General features: G+C 36.7%; 1 protein-coding gene, 2 long non-coding RNA genes and 3 pseudogenes across 3 annotated transcripts; 1 reads left to right on the plus strand and 5 right to left on the minus strand.

The window, feature by feature from the left end:
* Window positions 1-2,169: 2,169 nt before the first annotated feature.
* Window positions 2,170-3,104, minus strand: LOC145212317 (uncharacterized). Its single transcript, XR_013856672.1, has 2 exons — window positions 2,722-3,104; window positions 2,170-2,354 (listed from the first exon to the last, which is right to left on the minus strand). It is a non-coding gene; the product is annotated as an uncharacterized LOC145212317 (long non-coding RNA).
* A 1,927-nt stretch (window positions 3,105-5,031) lies between these two features.
* LOC145212316 (uncharacterized) lies at window positions 5,032-6,811 on the minus strand (annotated as a pseudogene).
* A 2,392-nt stretch (window positions 6,812-9,203) lies between these two features.
* On the plus strand, window positions 9,204-10,475 carry LOC145215127 (uncharacterized; the record flags this gene model as incomplete). Its single annotated transcript, XM_080083783.1, has 1 exon — window positions 9,204-10,475. A coding segment is annotated over one exon (837 nt), but the record flags the coding sequence as incomplete, so codon positions are not given.
* A 2,085-nt stretch (window positions 10,476-12,560) lies between these two features.
* On the minus strand, window positions 12,561-12,756 carry LOC145215405 (uncharacterized). The gene is made up of 2 exons (XR_013857294.1): window positions 12,706-12,756; window positions 12,561-12,675 (listed from the first exon to the last, which is right to left on the minus strand). It is a non-coding gene; the product is annotated as an uncharacterized LOC145215405 (long non-coding RNA).
* A 551-nt stretch (window positions 12,757-13,307) lies between these two features.
* On the minus strand, window positions 13,308-14,311 carry LOC145212864 (uncharacterized; annotated as a pseudogene).
* A 2,984-nt stretch (window positions 14,312-17,295) lies between these two features.
* LOC145212865 (uncharacterized) lies at window positions 17,296-18,227 on the minus strand (annotated as a pseudogene).
* Between the last annotated feature and the right edge of the window lie 265 nt (window positions 18,228-18,492).

An 18,492-nucleotide genomic window follows, 5' to 3' on the forward strand; every position in this document is an offset into this window, starting at 1 on the left:
TAAACATGGTCACGACCAGCTAATGTATGCTCCTTTTTTATGATTATTTATATTATTATTATTATTACATTTACATATTACATAAGCAATTTTTTAAAAAGCTTGCTGTATAATAATTCTTCTAGTGAATACATGCTTTAACGTAAAGGTGACAGCGCATGCATTAACCTTAGGTGTGGTTTGATCGAACAAGATTTTAGAAAGTGGCGCCAGCAAAGAAACCTGAGTTGTTAAAACATATTGCAAATACTGAACGAACGTTTCGTCCACCAGGTTGCATATTTAAATGAATATGTTTTTTAACTTGTGTATGGTGGCCTATTGTTATCAATCTTTTTTTTTCTTTTATTATTTTATTATTATTATGGGCTACAATACTTGTGTGATGCCAAACAAACTAGACATTGTTTTAAAGAAATTGTAATGTTGCTCACGTTAAGCAAATTATTTTACCTCATTTACCTATAGAATAATACGGAATGAAACAACCAAAATGTTGCACAAACAACTATTTAAAAAGGTCAAACTTCCATCAAGACTAAATGTGTCTTTCAAAACAAAGGTTCGTCGTATTTTCTGGAAGTCCACGTCCTGGGTGATTAAAACTCTACGCGTCACCAACTTTCTGCAAATCTTACGTATTTTCAAGTAAAGCAACAAAATCCGTTGAGCGCAACGATTTAATTGACCTGGTCAAGTTGACAGGGTTTACCTGAAGAGGTGCTATAACTGTTTCATTTGAGCTGAACTTATTTTGCTTTGTAAAAGAAAAGAAAAAAAATATCGACACTATTGCAATAAAAAAAATACTGAGTCGAAAAACGCTGCGCTGCGTTAAAACGTTATAGAGCGCAAAACAGTAAAAGGCACAATTGGTGGATAATGGTCAAACGCGGCGCAGCAACACCTGGGTGCTGAACATTCTCAATGCCGAAATTAATAACGTGGAGCTTATTAGTTTGTATATTATGATACTATTATCCCTTTGTTAGAGTTTAAACAAACAACTATCAAACTTACTTATCAGTCTCACTGAAAATCCGGCCTCGATAAGAATTTTCTGGAAATAAACGCTGACAGCCAAACTTGCTATATAGTCACATCCATTCTCACGAGCAAATGATTCAAACAAGTGGTAAATTTTCAATTTTTTCCACACTCTTTGTCCATGGTAAGCAGGATGGCCTGCATCCAGACATAAAGACATAACTTTGTTGGTTCCAAAATCGGGGAAAACTTTTTCCTTAAGATAGTGAACAAATCTCTTTTTTGCTTCATGCCTGGGACAGTCTTCTTCTACGATAATTAAATTCTCACAAACTGAATTCTTACTTTGAATTCTGGCCATATTTAGACGAACCATTTTCTCATCGGTGTCAAACACACCCAGTAAAATTTCATCTAAGATCACCGTTTTCGCTCGTGCCTTGGCGAACAAAATGCTAAATTGTAAATCAACCTTGAAGATGCTTGACAAGCTGACTTTTGGAGAGTAGTAAGTCTCAATAAACTCGACAACTTGAGGAAAATAATTTTTGGTGAGTTTTCTACAAGTTATTAAATGAACTAGTTTTAACGGTAAGGAATATTGTGAGTAAACCTAACATATGATTGTGTATATTAAACTAGAAGTATAAATATATATATATTTTTAAATATATATATATATATTTGATCGTTTTGTGTTGTATCTTTTTTTGGCCAGTTATCCTTATATCCACACAAACTCGTGACCGGTTACTGATCTAACAAAACAAGTTTTGCTAATCACACCACTGGTCATAAACTGGCTTGCGGCTATAATTGTTTCGTTCCCTTGCGTGTTACCGAGAAGCTATCAACGGCCTTTCGTCGTGGTACACTCTTCAATTGCTATATGCAACCAAATAAAAGGTACGGTTAGAATATAATTAACTTGGAAACGTACTCTGCTCAGAACTACACTCTAAAAAAAATGAGCGAAATTTGAGCGAAAAATTCTGCGAGTGAAACAAAAGCTCACTTTAAACGAGTGAACAACTTCACTCACTGATTTGAGTGAATAAAAGACTAAATTTGCAGGGTTTTTGGTCTTTATTTCACTCATTGGTTTGAGCTATTGAAAGAAGCAGGTGCTGTGTGGTTGGTTCTTATTTTGCTCACCTTTCAAGCAAATACACATTAAAAACATCACAATATGTTCACTGGTTTATTTTTCTGGGCACAAATGAACACACCAACACAGTTGTTACATCACAGCACTAAGAGAATGGAAACTGGTCTGGATCATATATTCGTCCAACGGCGACCAACAATGGCTGACTGAGTTTGACTTTTGACTTGTTCAGGGCATATTCAGCAATGTTGTTGCCGGCCTGTAAAAACATCAGAGCTAGTGGGGATGTTTTATATTGTACAACTATACTGTTTTAATCACAGCAAATGATAATCCAGAAAATATCAGGGATTGGGAACTTACTGAAAAAAAAACTTTGAACAAGCTTTGGTTTTGCTAAAAAAACAATTATACTTGCATCACGGGCTAATCTTTACCACTTACAGTCTTTACAAGTAGATCCACATTTGAAAGGACCATTAGAACTGTCAATGTTTATTAACTTTATTGTTTTGTTTTATGAATATTGTACATTTATGCAGGAAATTTTTAAATAAAAACAAGACCACAAAATAAATCCTAAAAACATACACAATATATAAGTACAAGATAATAAAACGACTTACTTCTCATTTTCTCCTCAATACTATCGTCAATTAACTGTTGATCCTTTAGAAACAGAAGCGGCTCTTCAATGCCAAACTGTGAAATATCTGCTTTGGACACTTTGTATGCAACGCAGCCAACGCTAGCCTATGGTGATATCTCAGCCCAACTTGGCCTGGTTTGGTAATTCGCGCCATCCAAACTTTCCCGCAGTTTTGCGCAATAGATGTGACTGTGACGTAATTCAATTTCATTCCCCTCGCTTGCGCCAGCCAATCACGTTGTCGACTTCGGAACGCGCGATTTTGAAAAGAGAGAAAGGTTCTCTCGTTTCGCCGCGAAAAAAGGTTTGAGCGAAAATTTCACTTCTTTCCAGACGAAAGACTGGAATTTCGCTCGCCGCCTCCCGCTGGGGAGAAGAAATGAGCGAAGTTTTTTTAGAGTGTACGTCTCTATTTTATAGTATCGTGACCTAACGCTATGTAAGTCAAGCATTATAAAGTTAAACTTAGTAAATTCGTAATCATCGGATAGGTTTGTGTGTGCTCTGCACTTAGCGCTCGTTGTTATCGCGGTACGGCTTATGTCAAATTATAGACTTGGGAACTTTATAGTCGTGTATGGGTTGTGCAGTTCTAGTTTATCAGCGATTAGTGGATATATTAACGGAGTTAGATTAGGAAGGTTAATAAGTTTGTCTATCGTCCAGGGTCGACAAAGCCTACATCGGAATTCACGAATTAGTTTTGCTTTTTTACAGACTCAGTAAGTTTTATCAAAAACTATTTGAAACGTTTGACTTATTTTGTGTTTCGTGGGAAGATGTCGAAAATCCACATGGCTATAAACATCGAAGAAAAGCAGTTTGAGTGCAAAACATGTGGCAAAAGGTTTAAAACATCGAGGTATTTACGAAGTCATGATTCAACACTCACCAACAATCACAGTAAACAGCCTTCACTTGAAGATTAATTAGTCAGTCGTCACAATATTTAATGTAGACTTATTCGTCTCTAAAAATGCAACACAAACGAATTTATTTAATGCAGTAATAAATCACCTTACTCGACCACGTTGTACAGTAAAATGAACTAATCATTGCAACATACAGACAAAGGCTTTCTAGTTTTACTGTTACGCACAAGGCGATTGAACGTCATAGCAGGGGAATAATGAGACAAGTTAATCATGCGTAACTGAACGTGGAGATGTAACACAAACTCACACTGATGAAAAACCGTATCGGTGTGATATTTGTGAAAAGCGATATCGTACTCAAGGGCACTTGAAAAAACATTCGTTGAGTCACACTGGTGAAAAACCATACAAATGTAAATGCTGAGATAAGAGGTTTATGACGTCTTACAACGCTACAAGACACATGGTTATGCATTCAGATGAGAAACCTCACAAATGTAACATGAAACTCCACACCAACAAGAAGACCCATGGATGTAATGTTAGCGAAAAAGTGTTCAAGACAGCAAGAGAAGTGGAACATCATGCAGTTTTGCATGAAGACAATACATTTTTTCAGTGTGAGATTTGTGAGAAAAGATTTCGGAGAGCCGGTGACTTGAAACAGCACGTTGCTGTTCACAATAAACAATAACGAATGCGTTTGACATCTTCTGCTGAATACCGTATACCAAACTGGAGTGTTTCAGTAAATCAATTCGCCCTTTACAATGTAAAACGTGTAAAGTTCAGATTACAGACGAGACATGATTGATGATGATTTCTATTGGTTTAATTATTCAGAGCAAGATTTAGAGATGTATGAAAGAATTGTTTTGCTGGGAATTGTACAAAACTATTCTTGCCCTGCGTCCAAGAAACGCCTTATTTTCCAAAGTCGTCTTGGCTGTAGCTCTTGCATGCATGCTCTGTTTTTCAACAGGTTAATCATTACAGGCCTATTTGTGTGGATGGTAGTATGTATTGGCTCGATGTTTAAAATGCTGCTTGTTTACGCCTAAATAAACTTTTTACGAAACAAAGCAGAAATTTTCACCCCGACTTAGCGAATTCACATGAGTCCGTTAAAGGTTTTCGTGAGTTCGTGACCAATTCACCTGAAGCAGAATTTTTCACTCCGAGTCTGCGGACTCACATGAGTCTGTGAAAGGTTTTCGTGATCAATTTGCTAAATGAGAAAATATTTATTATCACCAAACATTTCCTTTCTTTTACATTTTTTTATTTGAGGAAAGATTGTACGAAACTGACATAATCTAAGACCCAAAATGTCGAGAAAACAGTATTTTTGAGATTTTACCAAAAAAGATATGGTTTCTATTAGATTGTCACCAATCACAGACTAGAAAATATAATTCATGAGATGGGTTGAGTTTATTTTAACGGAGAAACAAATCATACGACACAATTGCGCAAAAATATTCACCAAGAATCCAAATTGCTGCGCAATGATGAGGCGATTAAAGCGCAAAAAAGACTACTGTTGTGAACTGTTTTTGTTTGTGGTTTTTATGTCCAAGGACGCATATATAATAATGATATTTGACAACAGCGCCGAAAACGGTACCCTGAAATGCTGGATGAAGTTTATTGACTTCAAGTATTCCAACATTTTACGAAAGAGCCAAAGTAATAATTTTGGTTTTTCTGTAGTACGAGATAAAAACAATGACCACGTGCTAAACATTGAAAACACAAACACATTGCAACATCTTAGGTATTGCTGCTAGTAGTTTTATTTCGGACCGTTTTTTTAGTTAGGTTTGCGCATAAGTAAGTTAAATAATAACAGATTTAATTGAAGTCTCTTTCTCGTATGTCTCGCAATTTTACCAATTTCTTGCCTGATTCGGACTTGATGAAAAACCTTTGGGGTTTTGGTCGAGTTTAAGGCTTGCGATCAGACCTGCTTACAACGTTGAGTTGATTTAAGTATATTTTGCCGGCGATATCGTAGCAGCACAATTGCGCTAAAATATTCACCAAGCCGGAAATAACTGCCCAACATCAAGACGTTAAAAAGTGCGACAAATTTGAGTGCACAATTGGTGGATACTGGATAGATGATAGACGCGCTGCAGCTACACCATTACTACAAGCGTTATGTGGCAGGGACTCACATTAAAGGGTGAGCATTTTCCTTTGCAAACAAATTTTTAAAATTTGAAAATTTCTTAATATTGCAGTTTCCGACCGTAAGATACGACAGAAACATTACATAATGTTTTTAATCCGTAAGACAGATTGTTTAATTAAAGTCATTCAGTTTGTAGTACAGTATTGCAATGACTTTAGTCTCGGTGAATAACCAAGTGCTGTTTTAAGTTACCGGCTCTCCGAAATCTTTTCTTGCAAATCTCACACTGAAAAGGTATATTGTCTTCATGTACAACTGCATGAAGCTTCACTTCTCTTGCTGTTTTGAACACTTTTTCGCAAACATTACATCTGTGAGTTTTCTTGTTGGTGTGGAGTTCCATGTGTCTTTTTGCGTTGTTTAGGAGGTTGAAACTTTTCTCACAAAACTTACATTTGTGAGGTTTCTCATCTGAATGCACAACCATATGTTGCCTCAAATTGGTAGAAGTCCGAAACGTTTTTTCACAAACTTCGCAAATATAGCGTTTTTCGCCAGTGTGCATCGACATATGTCTTAAAGCATTGCCGTTAAAGCTGAATCTTTTTTCACAGAATTTACATTTGTATGGTTTTTCACCAGTGTGACTCAACAAATGTCTTTTTAGGTAAACCATAGCCGAAAATTGCTTTTCACACATGTCACAGCGATGTGATTTTTCGTCTGTGTGAGTCCGGGCATGAGATTTCAACTCTTGCAATGTCCGATATTGCTTTTCACAAACATCGCACCGATGAGGCTTTTCTTCAGAATGAATCAACATGTGTTTCTTTGCATTTGAGGGATGAACGAATCGTTTTTCGCAAAAATCACATTTATACTGTTTATCACCATTGTGACTAGCAGTATGCCGTTTCAGCTCACGAAGGGTTACGAAACATTTTTCACAGACTTTACAACGATGAATTGTCTTGCTGCTGTTGTGCATTCTTGAATCATGCTTTCGTAGAGACATGAATGTTTGAAACCTTTGGCCACAAGTTTTACATCGAAAAGGCAATTCTTTTTGGCTTTTGTCCATTGTATCCGTCATTTACCACAGTTACTTCAACGTCAAAATAATGTTTTTTTGCTTAGACTTATTGTTTCTGTAAGACAGAAAAAAAACTGCTCGAAGTACTTCTAATAATTAGCCTACAAACGGTGAGAAAAAAATCTGTTAACGTATCATGTTAAAACTGTAGTTCACAAATATTTATCTCAATCACTGTTGGCATGACAAGCAAAGGTTGTTCATGGACCGCAAACGATTTAAGTTGAACTGTTGCATTGCTGGTTTCGTGTATGTTAAAATGCAAGTGTCTTAAAATCCAGCCTACATGCACGAATCTGTGTATTTTCTGATTAAGATTAAGTTGAGATTGCACCAACCACTCTTACTCACAAAAATGTTGACACGCACGGTAATTGAAACAACTAAATTTACAAGCATCCCCTAAAATGTTGCCGAACCCTGATCTAATATCATAAAACATTGGTTTCACTACTTCCCCAAGCACTTTGTGGTTTCACATTACTCAAGAACAGCCACTGGCGGAGACCATTGATTTACAAAAGGCTGAGCTGTCCATTCTCTAACCAGTAGCCTACTTAAAAAAAACTCCCTAAGACCTTCATATCACAAAACGGAACAATTCTACCCCTCAACCACTTATAATGCTGTTGGGTGTTTCAGCTGTAGCTATTTCAATGTTTCTTATCTTGCCTTGTGAGTTATTTTCATTCTATCGCGCTATTGTATTTTATCGAACCTGCAACAATTCTTTTCTGCATTTTTATCTCTGATAGTTCTTACACCATGCAATCTCTGTATCATATTTTTTCTTACACCTTGCATCAACTAACTATTTAAGCAACGAGATACGTTTCTCAAATTACAAAATAAAAGGTTATCTTAAATACGTGGCTTATTCACAACAAAAACATTTTCAATACTAGTGTAAACTCTTAAGACAAATTTGTTACATTTATAACACGAATTCGTTTATTGTGAATGTAATTGTCAAGTGTCAAGTCTTGCCCATTCTCACCGTAAATTAAAAAAACAACTCACCAAGACCTTCATATCACAAAAACGAAACAATTTAACCGATCAACCGCTTATAATGCTGTTCGGTATTTCTGGTGAAGCCTTTTTAAATGTTTATCTTGCCTCAGGATTTATTATAAATCGGACATTGCGAGAATTGAAATCTTACACACGAACTCACACTGGTGAAAAAACGTATTGCTGTGACGTTTGTGAAAAGCGATATCGTACTCAAGGGCACTTGAAAATACATTTGTTGAGTTATACTGGCGAAAACCATATAAATGTCAAATTCGTAACAAAGGGTTCATGACGTCTTGCAATGCTATAAGACATGTTTCGATACACAATGGCGAAAACCGCCATGTTTGCAAGGTTTGTGAGAAACCATTTCGGACTTCTAGCGGTTTTAAGCAACACATGGTTGTGCATTCAGATAAGAAACACCACAAATGCTAGTTTTGCGAGAAAAGTTTCAAACTACGAAATAAAGCAAAAAGTCACATGAAATTCCATTTTGACACACAGATGTTTGTGAAACCGTAGTCAAGGCAACAAGCTTAAAAAAAGACAATAAGCATCATGCAGATATGTGGCAAAACACAATGTCTGTTTATTATGAAATTTGGAGAAAACAAGATTTCGAAAAACTGAGAACCTACTTTGAGGCAACTTCGCATATCTGTTAACACTAAAGGTTATTAAAAACAACAAGCATTGTGTTGTTAAATGTACTATAGTTAACAAGTAGGAATTTTTCAAATAAATTTAACAGTTGATCGTGTATCAGAGTCGGACTATAAATTTTAACATTTTAATCACATTGAATTGTTTGGTGTTGTATCTTTTTTGGCTCGTTATCATCTTGCCTTTCATTAACACAAAATCTTGACCGGTTACGAATCTAACAAAACAAGTTTGCTAATTACTGCTCTGGTCATAAACTGGCTTGCGGCTATAATTGTTTCGTTCCCTTGCATGTTACCGAGAAGCCATAAACGGCTTTTCGTTAATAGTCATATGCTACCAAAAGAAAAGGTACAGTTTAAAATTTCGTTTACTTGGAAACGTACACTGCTTAGAACTACGTCTCTATTTTATAGTATCGTGACCTAAACGCTATGTAAGTCAAGCATTAGAAAGTTAAACATAGTAAATTCGTAATCATTGTATAGGGTTGTGTGTGCTTTAACTCTTAGCGCTCGTTGTTTTTGCGATACGGCTTATGTCAAATTATAGACTTGAGAACTATATAGTTCTGTTTGGAATTTTGCAGCTCTAATTTATCAGCAATTATCGTATTTATTACCGGAGCTACATTCGGACTGTTATGTTTGTCTAACGTGAGGGGTCGGTAATACCTGACAACGAAATTTACGGATACGTTTTGCTTTTATACAGACACAGTAAGTTTTATCAAGAACTATTTGAAACGTTTAAACATTTTTGTGTTTTATGGGAAGATGTCAAAACCTCACATGGCTATAAACATCGAAGATAAACAATTTGAATGCAAAACTTGTGGCAAAAGGTTTAAAACATCAAGGACTTTACGAGGGCATGATTCAAGAATGCACGACAGCAGCAAGAAAATTCATCGTTGTAAAGTCTGTGAAAAAGGGTTTGTATCTCTTAGTGAGATAAAACTGCATTTGGTCAGTCACTACGGTGATAAACAGCATAAATGTGATGTTTGTGAGAAACGGTTTGTAAGGTTCGAAAATGCAAAAATACACATGTCGATTCATTCTGGAGAAAAACCTCATCGGTGCAATGTCTGTGAAAAGCAATATCGGACGTTGCAAGGATTGAAAATTCACACACGAACTCACACTGGTGAAAAACCGTATCGCTGTGACATTTGTGAAAAGCGATATCGTACTCAAGGGTACCTGAAAATACATTTGTTGAGTCATACTGGTGAAAAACCATACAAATGTAAACTTTGCGATAAGAGATTTTCGACGTCTTGCAAAGCAAAAACACATATGTCGATACACACTGGCGAAAAACGCCATATTTGTGAAGTTTGTGAGAAACCATTCCGTTCTTCTTCAAATTTAAAGGAACACATGGTTGTGCATTCAGATGAGAAACCTCATAAATGTGAGTTTTGCGAGAAAAGTTTCAAATATCGAAACACTGCAAAACGTCACATGAGAATTCACATCAAGCCACAGAGGCAATGCTTGTAAAAAACATTTGAGAATGAAAGAGAATGGAATATCATACAGATGTACTTTTAGTATGAAATTTGTAAAAAACAAGATTTCAAAACGCTGGCACTTAGAAGCAAAATATAGGTTTCCTGTTGCCACTAAATATTGATATCACCACAAAAATTTTATTAAAAAATAAAGTATTGTTCAACAAAATTTTGTAGGTTGTGCACAAAGGAGCAGATAAACATGTTACAATTTTGTTTGATTTCAAATGTGTCATGCTATGTGATTGCGATATTTTGGTGTAAACGTTTTAAAATATTGTTTTTGCTGTGAATTGGAAAATTTGTAATGTTGTACCCTCATATGTAAAAACGGCGTATTGCTTCACCTGTCATTTTGCTTGTATGGACTTAAAGGAGTTACTATGAATTTATTATCGTAATAAAGTTTCTGTTGTAAAATGCCTTTCTTTACTCTGTCATGTTTCATCTGTCATTAAGTTTTTGTAGACGAATGCAAAGATTAATGTTGGTAAAACTATGTAAACTATAAATCAGTTGGGCCAGTGTCATTTTTTAAACTTACCAAAATCAGACGTTTGTCTGAAAAGTGAAAACACGAGACGAAAAGTTGAATTTGCAGGGGAATTGCCATGCCATGACTTCGGGTTCTCGGTAGAAACGTACCGAATATTCGGTTTGTCGAATTTATTCGGCAGAATCAGCCACTTTTGCAAAGATTCGGTTTCGGCCGAATAATTTGTTGCGATTACCGCATCGTTTATGAACACACATTTAAAACGTTTCCCGCGCTTAGTACCAACGAAAATCTTGTCAATTATGATTTTTTTATTACATTATCGTTTTCCCCACTGCGGGAAACTAATCAGTAATTTATTGTCGGTTGGCAACCATGCTTGAGACAATGTTAAACCCCACAGAACGAAAATGAGTACGAAACACAACCATTCTACACTAATTGCCTGGTAGATAAACTTATGTTTTCATGTCAAACGCGTAGGGTACGACTTTGCGTGACGACTTTAGGTTTCGGCCGAATCGAAATGTCGCCGAATCGGTACATCACTAGTTTTTAACCGGTTATTTTTCGGCCATGGTTAAGACAAAAGAAAAATAATCATTGAACATAGATCGCTTAAAAAAGCACTTTTCGTTCTTTATGGTGTCACAGAATAGGCATGTCAAAAATTTTGTGCCGTTTGTGGTATCTGTTGAAGGGTTTGCAGAGAGAGCTCAAGATTTTTTCTCGTTGTAGCATCGTTTTGAACATACACCTGAACTATCCTGAAGTCGTCACAATTATTCAGACCTTTCAGGTTCTTAGCAGTGTTTGATTCATTATTTATTAAACAAAACAGTTTTACAAGGTCGGCAGCATCCGGTAGTGTTGATTTGTTTTCTAAGATGTTTTTAAGAAGTCCATCAATTGATTTGTGTTTGGCAAGACAAAATGCTAAACCACCAGAAAATCGAGTGGATCTTAGTAAGTCACATTTGCTCCGTTCAAAACCCAAGGATCAAAATGATGGAGGCGTTGTGACGGGAGTTGCGATGCTGGACTCCCCGCTGCTTGTCTAGATGTGCCTTATTTTAACACTATAGCAGTAGTCTACTATTTTTGCTGTAAAACGACTTGTGACCAAAAAGGCGGTATTCGTTTTTTTTAATTTTATTTTAACACTTGCAGTAGTCTGCTATTAACCGGTTAACCCGTAACGCATTTTTTTATATGATACACTAAAGCAGGGGTCTTCAAACTTTTTAGCTCCATCGCCCCCTTTCCAAGGCACTGGCGCCTAACAAGGTAATGTAAAAGCGGAAAAATGTATGGCCTTTCACCATACTTAGCCACAATAAAGTGTCCCCTGTGGCTAATTTAATGCCTAACCTTGGTTTCGAGATCTCAATGTATTGGAATAGCAGCATGTTTAATCTGATGTGTCCATTGTCCCTGGTGTTTATTTGCAAGACGAATTATATCTGCTTGTAAGTCAAAGTTAGCTGAGTCTCACAGTTATGGTATATACTTATACAATCAGTAATGTTGAAATCGCCCCCTTTTGAAGTCAAATCGCCCCGCAACTTCCAAAATTTTCACTATCGCCCCCTCGGTGGACGAAATCGCCCCGTTGAAGAACCCTGCACTAAAGTAAACGTGCTCACAACCAGCTACGGTATGGTACTTTATTTTTCTTGATTATTTTTACATTTACATGTTACATAAGCAATTATTTGAAAATGTTGGCGTCTTCTTAGTCTTCTAATAAATGCAGACTTTAAAGTAAAAGTGACAGCGCATGCATTAACCCAAGCTGTGGTTAGATAGAACAAAACTTTAGAAAGCGGCGCGAGCAAAATGAGTTTATAATTTCAGTTTGCATAATACTCTGAAAAGCCGTTACAGACAAAGTTTGTTTAGAATTCCACTTTTACATGTTCTACATGACATTTTCTACCTATTATTATAACTTAACAAACTTGTTTTAGAAATTCTAGAATAACTTTCTTTCGCGAAGGAGGGTTTTTAAAATCCGAACAGCACAATTGCAGTTTTATTGACTTTTGCATCGATTCTACGGCAAAAATATCACCACAACACATGGGCACTGACAGCAAGTCTGACTTGGTTTGTGTGAAATCAGCCCCTCGAAGCATCTCGAAGCACCTCGAAGCACCTCGAAGCACCTCGAAGCGACGCAAGCGCATACTTTAACAACGTTAAATGCTATGCTTGGGCCGTGTGTACTTTCTTGACCAGAATTCTCCACACCACCACGCAAAAAGTAAAGCGCGCAGAGCGAAAATTCGGGTTTGGTTTGAAAGGTCCATCCCACCTCTCGACCTTGCACCCTCGGTAGAGCTACTAACGTAAGAACTGACGGTAGCCACGTTTAGGGATTTCCGGTTGGTGGCGCAACGGAGCGTAGGCGTTTATTGTAACAATAATACCGCAATTTGAAACATGCTGACTCAGCAATTATTGTCGCCTTAAACGCCTATACTACGTTGCGCCACTAAACAGAAATTCCCAACGGTCTGTCGTTGAGAACTTGAAGGGTCTGTCGTTGAGTGCTGCCTCAAGGTCGAAGCGACATAAGCGCGGACTTTAACAATCCAAAAAGTGAGTTCGTTACCAATTCACCTCAAGCACAAAGTCACGTTATCATTTGTGCAGCAATTTTACGCATTTCTTTTCAGATTCGGACTTCGATTTTGGTCGGGTTTAAGGCTTGCAGTCTGGCCTGGTTACAATTTTTGCAAACAAATATTTTAATATTTTTGAGTATTACAGTTGCAAACAAACGATTACACAAACACGTTACATAATGTTTCTTAACCCGTAAGGCAGATTTTTTAATTAAAATACTTCAGTTTGAAATACAGTATTGATGTTAGTTTAGTGAACAGCCAAGTTTTAAGTTCCAAGCTCTCCGAAATCTTTTTTTGCCAATGTCACACTGGAAAGATTTCTTGTCTTCATGTAAAACTGCATGATGTTTCACTTCTTTTGCTGTATTGAACACTTTTTCAATAACATTACATATAGGTCTTCTTGTTAGTGTGAAGTTTCATGTGTCTTTTTGCGTTGTTTAGGAGGTTGAAACTTTTCTTGCAAAACTTACATTTGTGAGGTTTCTGATCTGAATGCACAGCCATGTGTTGCCTCAAATCCGTAGAAGTCCGAAACGGTTTTTCGCACACTTCGCAAATATGGCGTTTTTCGCCAGTGTGCGTCTTCATATGTCTTAAAGCATTGCCGTTAAAGCTAAATTTTCTCTCGCAAAATTTACATTTGTATGGTTTGTCACCAGTGTGACTCAACAAATGTCTTTTTAGGTAAACCATAGCCGAAAATTGTTTTTCACACATGTCACAGCGATGTGATTTTTCGTCTGTGTGAGTCCGGGCATGACATTTCAACTCTTGCAATCTCCGATATTGCTTTTCACAAACATCGCACCGATGAGGTTTTTCTTCAGAATGAATCAACATGTGTTTCTTTGCATTTCCGAGATAAACGAATCGTTTTTCGCAAAAATCGCATTTATGCTGTTTATCACCATTGTGACTAGCAGTATGCAGTTTCAGCTCACAAAGGGTTACAAAACCTTTCTCACAGACTTTACAACGATGGATTTTCTTGCTGCTGTCATGCATTCTCGAATCATGCATCTGTAAGTATTTTGATGTTTTGAACTTTTTGCTACAAGTTTTGCACTGAAAAGGCAATTCGTGTTTGATTTTGTCCATTGTGCGCGTCAGATGAAACAGTTCGTTTAACGTTCAAAATAATGCCTTTTCCTTCAACTTATCGTTGCTGCAAGACAGATAAAATAATTTTTAATTTGAATAACTTCTCTACGTAGCCTACAAACGTGTGGGCTAAAAACGGCATGTTGAGCAGCATTATGTTAAAACTTTAATTCACAATCACTTCCGTTAAAACTTTTATGACAAGTGAAGGTTTTTCATGGCGCGCCAAACGAATTAGATTGTACAGTTACATTGCTTGCTTTTAGCGTGTTATTATACAAGTGTCCTAAAATCGAGCCTACATGCACAAATCTGTCTATTTTCCGAATAGTATTGGGGTTAACTTGCACAAACCAATATTAATTACTCGCAATTAAACTGTTAAAACGCACCATGTTGCCGAAGCCTGGATAAATTCTGATAAAGCATGTGTTTCTTTTTCAGTAGGGGAAAGTAGTGTAATTTGGACCACTTAAGTTTGAACCTTCATAAAGTAAAAAGTAGTCTCTCAAATTAAGGGTAGTTTATGCGGTTCGTTAAGTTATGACGCTAAGTATATATTTGCAAAAAGGCAATGTTTGGATATTAACGTAAAAAGAGTAGAGGGCATTTAATTTGTTTTCGCGAAGTGGTCCATTTTACACGCATTGTTTGTAATTTGGACCAAAGTCGTGTGTAGAATGGACCACTTAAAATCCGTGCGATTTTTTTTCCATAAGTTCCTCAAAACGAACGTTAACAGCCTCAGATATCAACCTAATCATGATTTTAATACATTACCACAATGTTTCACAAAATATTTAAATTTTATTGAAAAAAATCAAAAATGGGATATACAAAAATTAGAAATGAAATAATTCTTGAAGATAAAAAGGCCACAAATGGACTTCCTAGGATGGCTAAAATGAAAGAAAACTCGCAGAACACTGCAAAACAGCAGCATGGCAAATTAAAGCAATAATTGGTAAAGCAAAACACAATGAATGTAAATCCTGCACTGAGCTTGGTCTTTGTCTTTGTCATAAAAAACAGCATAATTAAAGGACTTTCTTTACTGATTCCATTTAGTTATAAGCTGCTTAGTCGCAAATTAAGTCAAACTTCTTTAAAAACTGTCAAAAACCTCCCCGAAATCAGAAATCTTCTCGGTGTATAAATGGAAGCTTTATTTTCAGCTGCCCGGTCTAAATTACACACTTTTACACGCATTATTTTTACCCAATTTATTTTAGGTTTGGAAAGTGTTAGCGGATTGTTCTTTGTATGCTAAATGCATTAATAGTTGTACCACACAAAAATTACACCCACTGAAATTGACACTAAACAGTAGTAAAAAAGCGCAAAAAGTTTGATCCCTAAAAAAATTATCAAATTTGCAATTTTTTTCTCTCTCTATAACAAACGGAAAGTATAGCATCAAGCTTGGAGCTTGGCGGCCGTAAGCCTTATAGCAAGTCGTCTTTCAAACTGTATAAAAGATATTCTGCCATCTTGCGTATATTCCGAAATATAAACAAGTTCCAAATTACACGCAGGGTCCAAATTACACGACTTTCTCCTATATCACCTTGTTTTTTGCTAATGCCTGTGCGGAAAGGTTTGGCCCTTTGAGCACTCCACTTAAATTCGACACTTTGAAATGCTTCCTCTAGGTATTCCTGTTTTGTACGTTCTGGTTGGAAGCAGGGACTGTGATGATTTCCTTGCTTGGCAGTACTTGGCCTATATACCCATAAGCATTTTGCGGTTGCGCAGTACTTACAGCCAGTGTACATTGATTTGCAAATTGCTGAGCTGCACACTCTCTAACCAGTAGTCTACTTTGTTACCACCATGTGATTCCAACTTGCCATAAAAAGTCTTAAGCAAATTACAACAGTAATAACAAATGACGACAAGTGTAAATTCTAAAAAACGTCCCCAAACCCAGAGAAAGAGTTCTATCTTTCGGATGTGCACAAACAACACAGATGCATCAAATCAAAAAATATGTTACAAAGCCTTGATTTAAATGAGAAATGAGGTAAATGAGATTTAACGCATAAACTGCACCCTGTGGTTAAAACATATACACTTAAATTTTTATCGTGGTCGCGGGCCATCTAGAAGAGGGCCGGATGCGATCCGCGGCCCGTGGGCTGTAGTAAAGACAATAGCCGCAATTTTGTGAAACATAAACACACAGCGAATGGTAATGTTGTGAATGAATATAATTGTTGCGTAATCAAACATGATGCGATTTGCTAACCATGGTGTTATAATAACAAAGACAATTAATCATTTCCGTCATTCCTCAAATAGCAGGCGAACGGCAGAAGGATGTAATAGGGCTCGGTTTGCTCGGATGGGACAGGATACGTTTAGGCTAACCTTTTCAGTGTGAGAAGTATCGTATACCAAACTGGAGAATTTCAAAAAATCAATTCGGCCTTTACAATGTAAAAAAAACTAAATGTGAAATCACGGATCGAACATGAGTGTTGATTTCTATTGGTTTTATGCTTCGGAATAGCAAGATTTAGAAATGTATGAAGGAATTGTTTTTGCTCGGAATTGTGCAAAACTATACTTGTCCTGTGTTTGTCAATGTCCAGGAAACGCCTTATTTTCCGATGTCGTTCGAGTTCGTGACCAATTCACCAAATGCGAAAATACTTTTTATCATAGACCATTTCCGTTATTTTACATTTTATTTGAGCGATGATTGTGCGAACTGACATAATCCAACAGCTGCGCAGTAATGAGGCGATCAAAGTGCGACAAAGTTGAAAGCACAATTAGTGGACAGGTGGTAAACGCGTATTTTAAACATCAAATAAGACTATTGTTGGCAATCGTATGGTGCTGTTTCTGACCATTAATGAGATAAAAGCGTTACATAATTTTTGTTCGTTGTGCCGTAACGCAGATTGTTTAATTGAAATACACAGTATTGCAATCACGTTAATCTGGGTGAACAGCCAAGTGTTGTTTGAAGTTCCAAGCTTTCCAAAATCTTTTTCGCAAATCTCTCACCGAAAAGGTTTCTTGTTTGCATGTAAAACGATATGACGTTTCAATCCTCTTGCTGTTTTTAACACTTTCTCGCAAACATTACATCTGTAGGTCTTCTTGTTGGAGTGGAGTTTCATGTGTCTTTTTGCGTTGTTTAGGAGGTTGAAACTTTTCTCACAAAACTGACATTTGTGAGGTTTCTCATCTGAATGCACAACCATGTGTTGCCTCAAGTCGGTAGAAGTCCGAAACGGTTTTTCGCACACTTCGCAAATATGCCGTTTTTCCCCAGTGTGCGTAGACATATGTCTTATAGCGTTTCCAGAAATGCTGAACCTTCTGTCGCAAAATTTACATTTGTATGGTTTGTCGCCAGTGTGGCTCAACAAATGTCTTTTTAAGTTATCTAAAGTACGAAATTATTTTTTCACACACGTCACAGGAGTAAGGTTTTTCACCGGTGTGGGTTGGTGCATGATGTTTCAACTCTTGCAACGTGCGAAATTGCTTTTCACAAGTATCGCACCGATGAGGTTTTTCTTCAGAATGAATCAACATGTGTTTCTTTGCATTCCCGGGATAAACGAATCGTTTTTCGCAAAAATCGCATTTATACTGTTTATCACCATTGTGACTAGCAGTATGCAGTTTCAGCTCACAAAGGGTTACAAAACCTTTCTCACAGACTTTACAACGATGGATTTTCTTGCTGCTGTCGTGCATTCTTGAATCATGCATCTGTAAGTATTTTGATGTTTTGAACTTTTTGCTACAAGTTTTGCACTGAAAAGGCAATTCGTGTTTGATTTTGTCCATTATGCCCGTCAGATGAAACAGTTCGTTTAACGTTCAAAATAATGCTTTTTCCTCCAACTTATCGTTGCTGCAAGACAGATAAAATAATTTTTAATTTGAATAACTTCTCTACGTAGCCTACAAACGTGTGGGCTAAAAACGGCATGTTGAGCAGCATCATGTTAAAACTTTAATTCACAATCACTTCCGTTAAAACTTTTATGACAAGTGAAGGTTTTTCATGGCGCGCCAAACGAATTAGATTGAACAGTTACATTGCTTGCTTTTAGCGTGTTGTTATACGAGTGTCCTAAAATCCAGCCTACATGCACAAATCTGTCTATTTTCTGAATAGTATTGAGGTTAACTTGCATAAATCACTATTCATTACTCACAATTAAACTGTTAAAACGCACCAT

The sequence above is a fragment of the Phallusia mammillata genome, chromosome 2 (assembly GCF_965637545.1).
Source record: "Phallusia mammillata chromosome 2, kaPhaMamm4.hap1.1, whole genome shotgun sequence".
NCBI lineage: Eukaryota > Metazoa > Chordata > Ascidiacea > Phlebobranchia > Ascidiidae > Phallusia > Phallusia mammillata.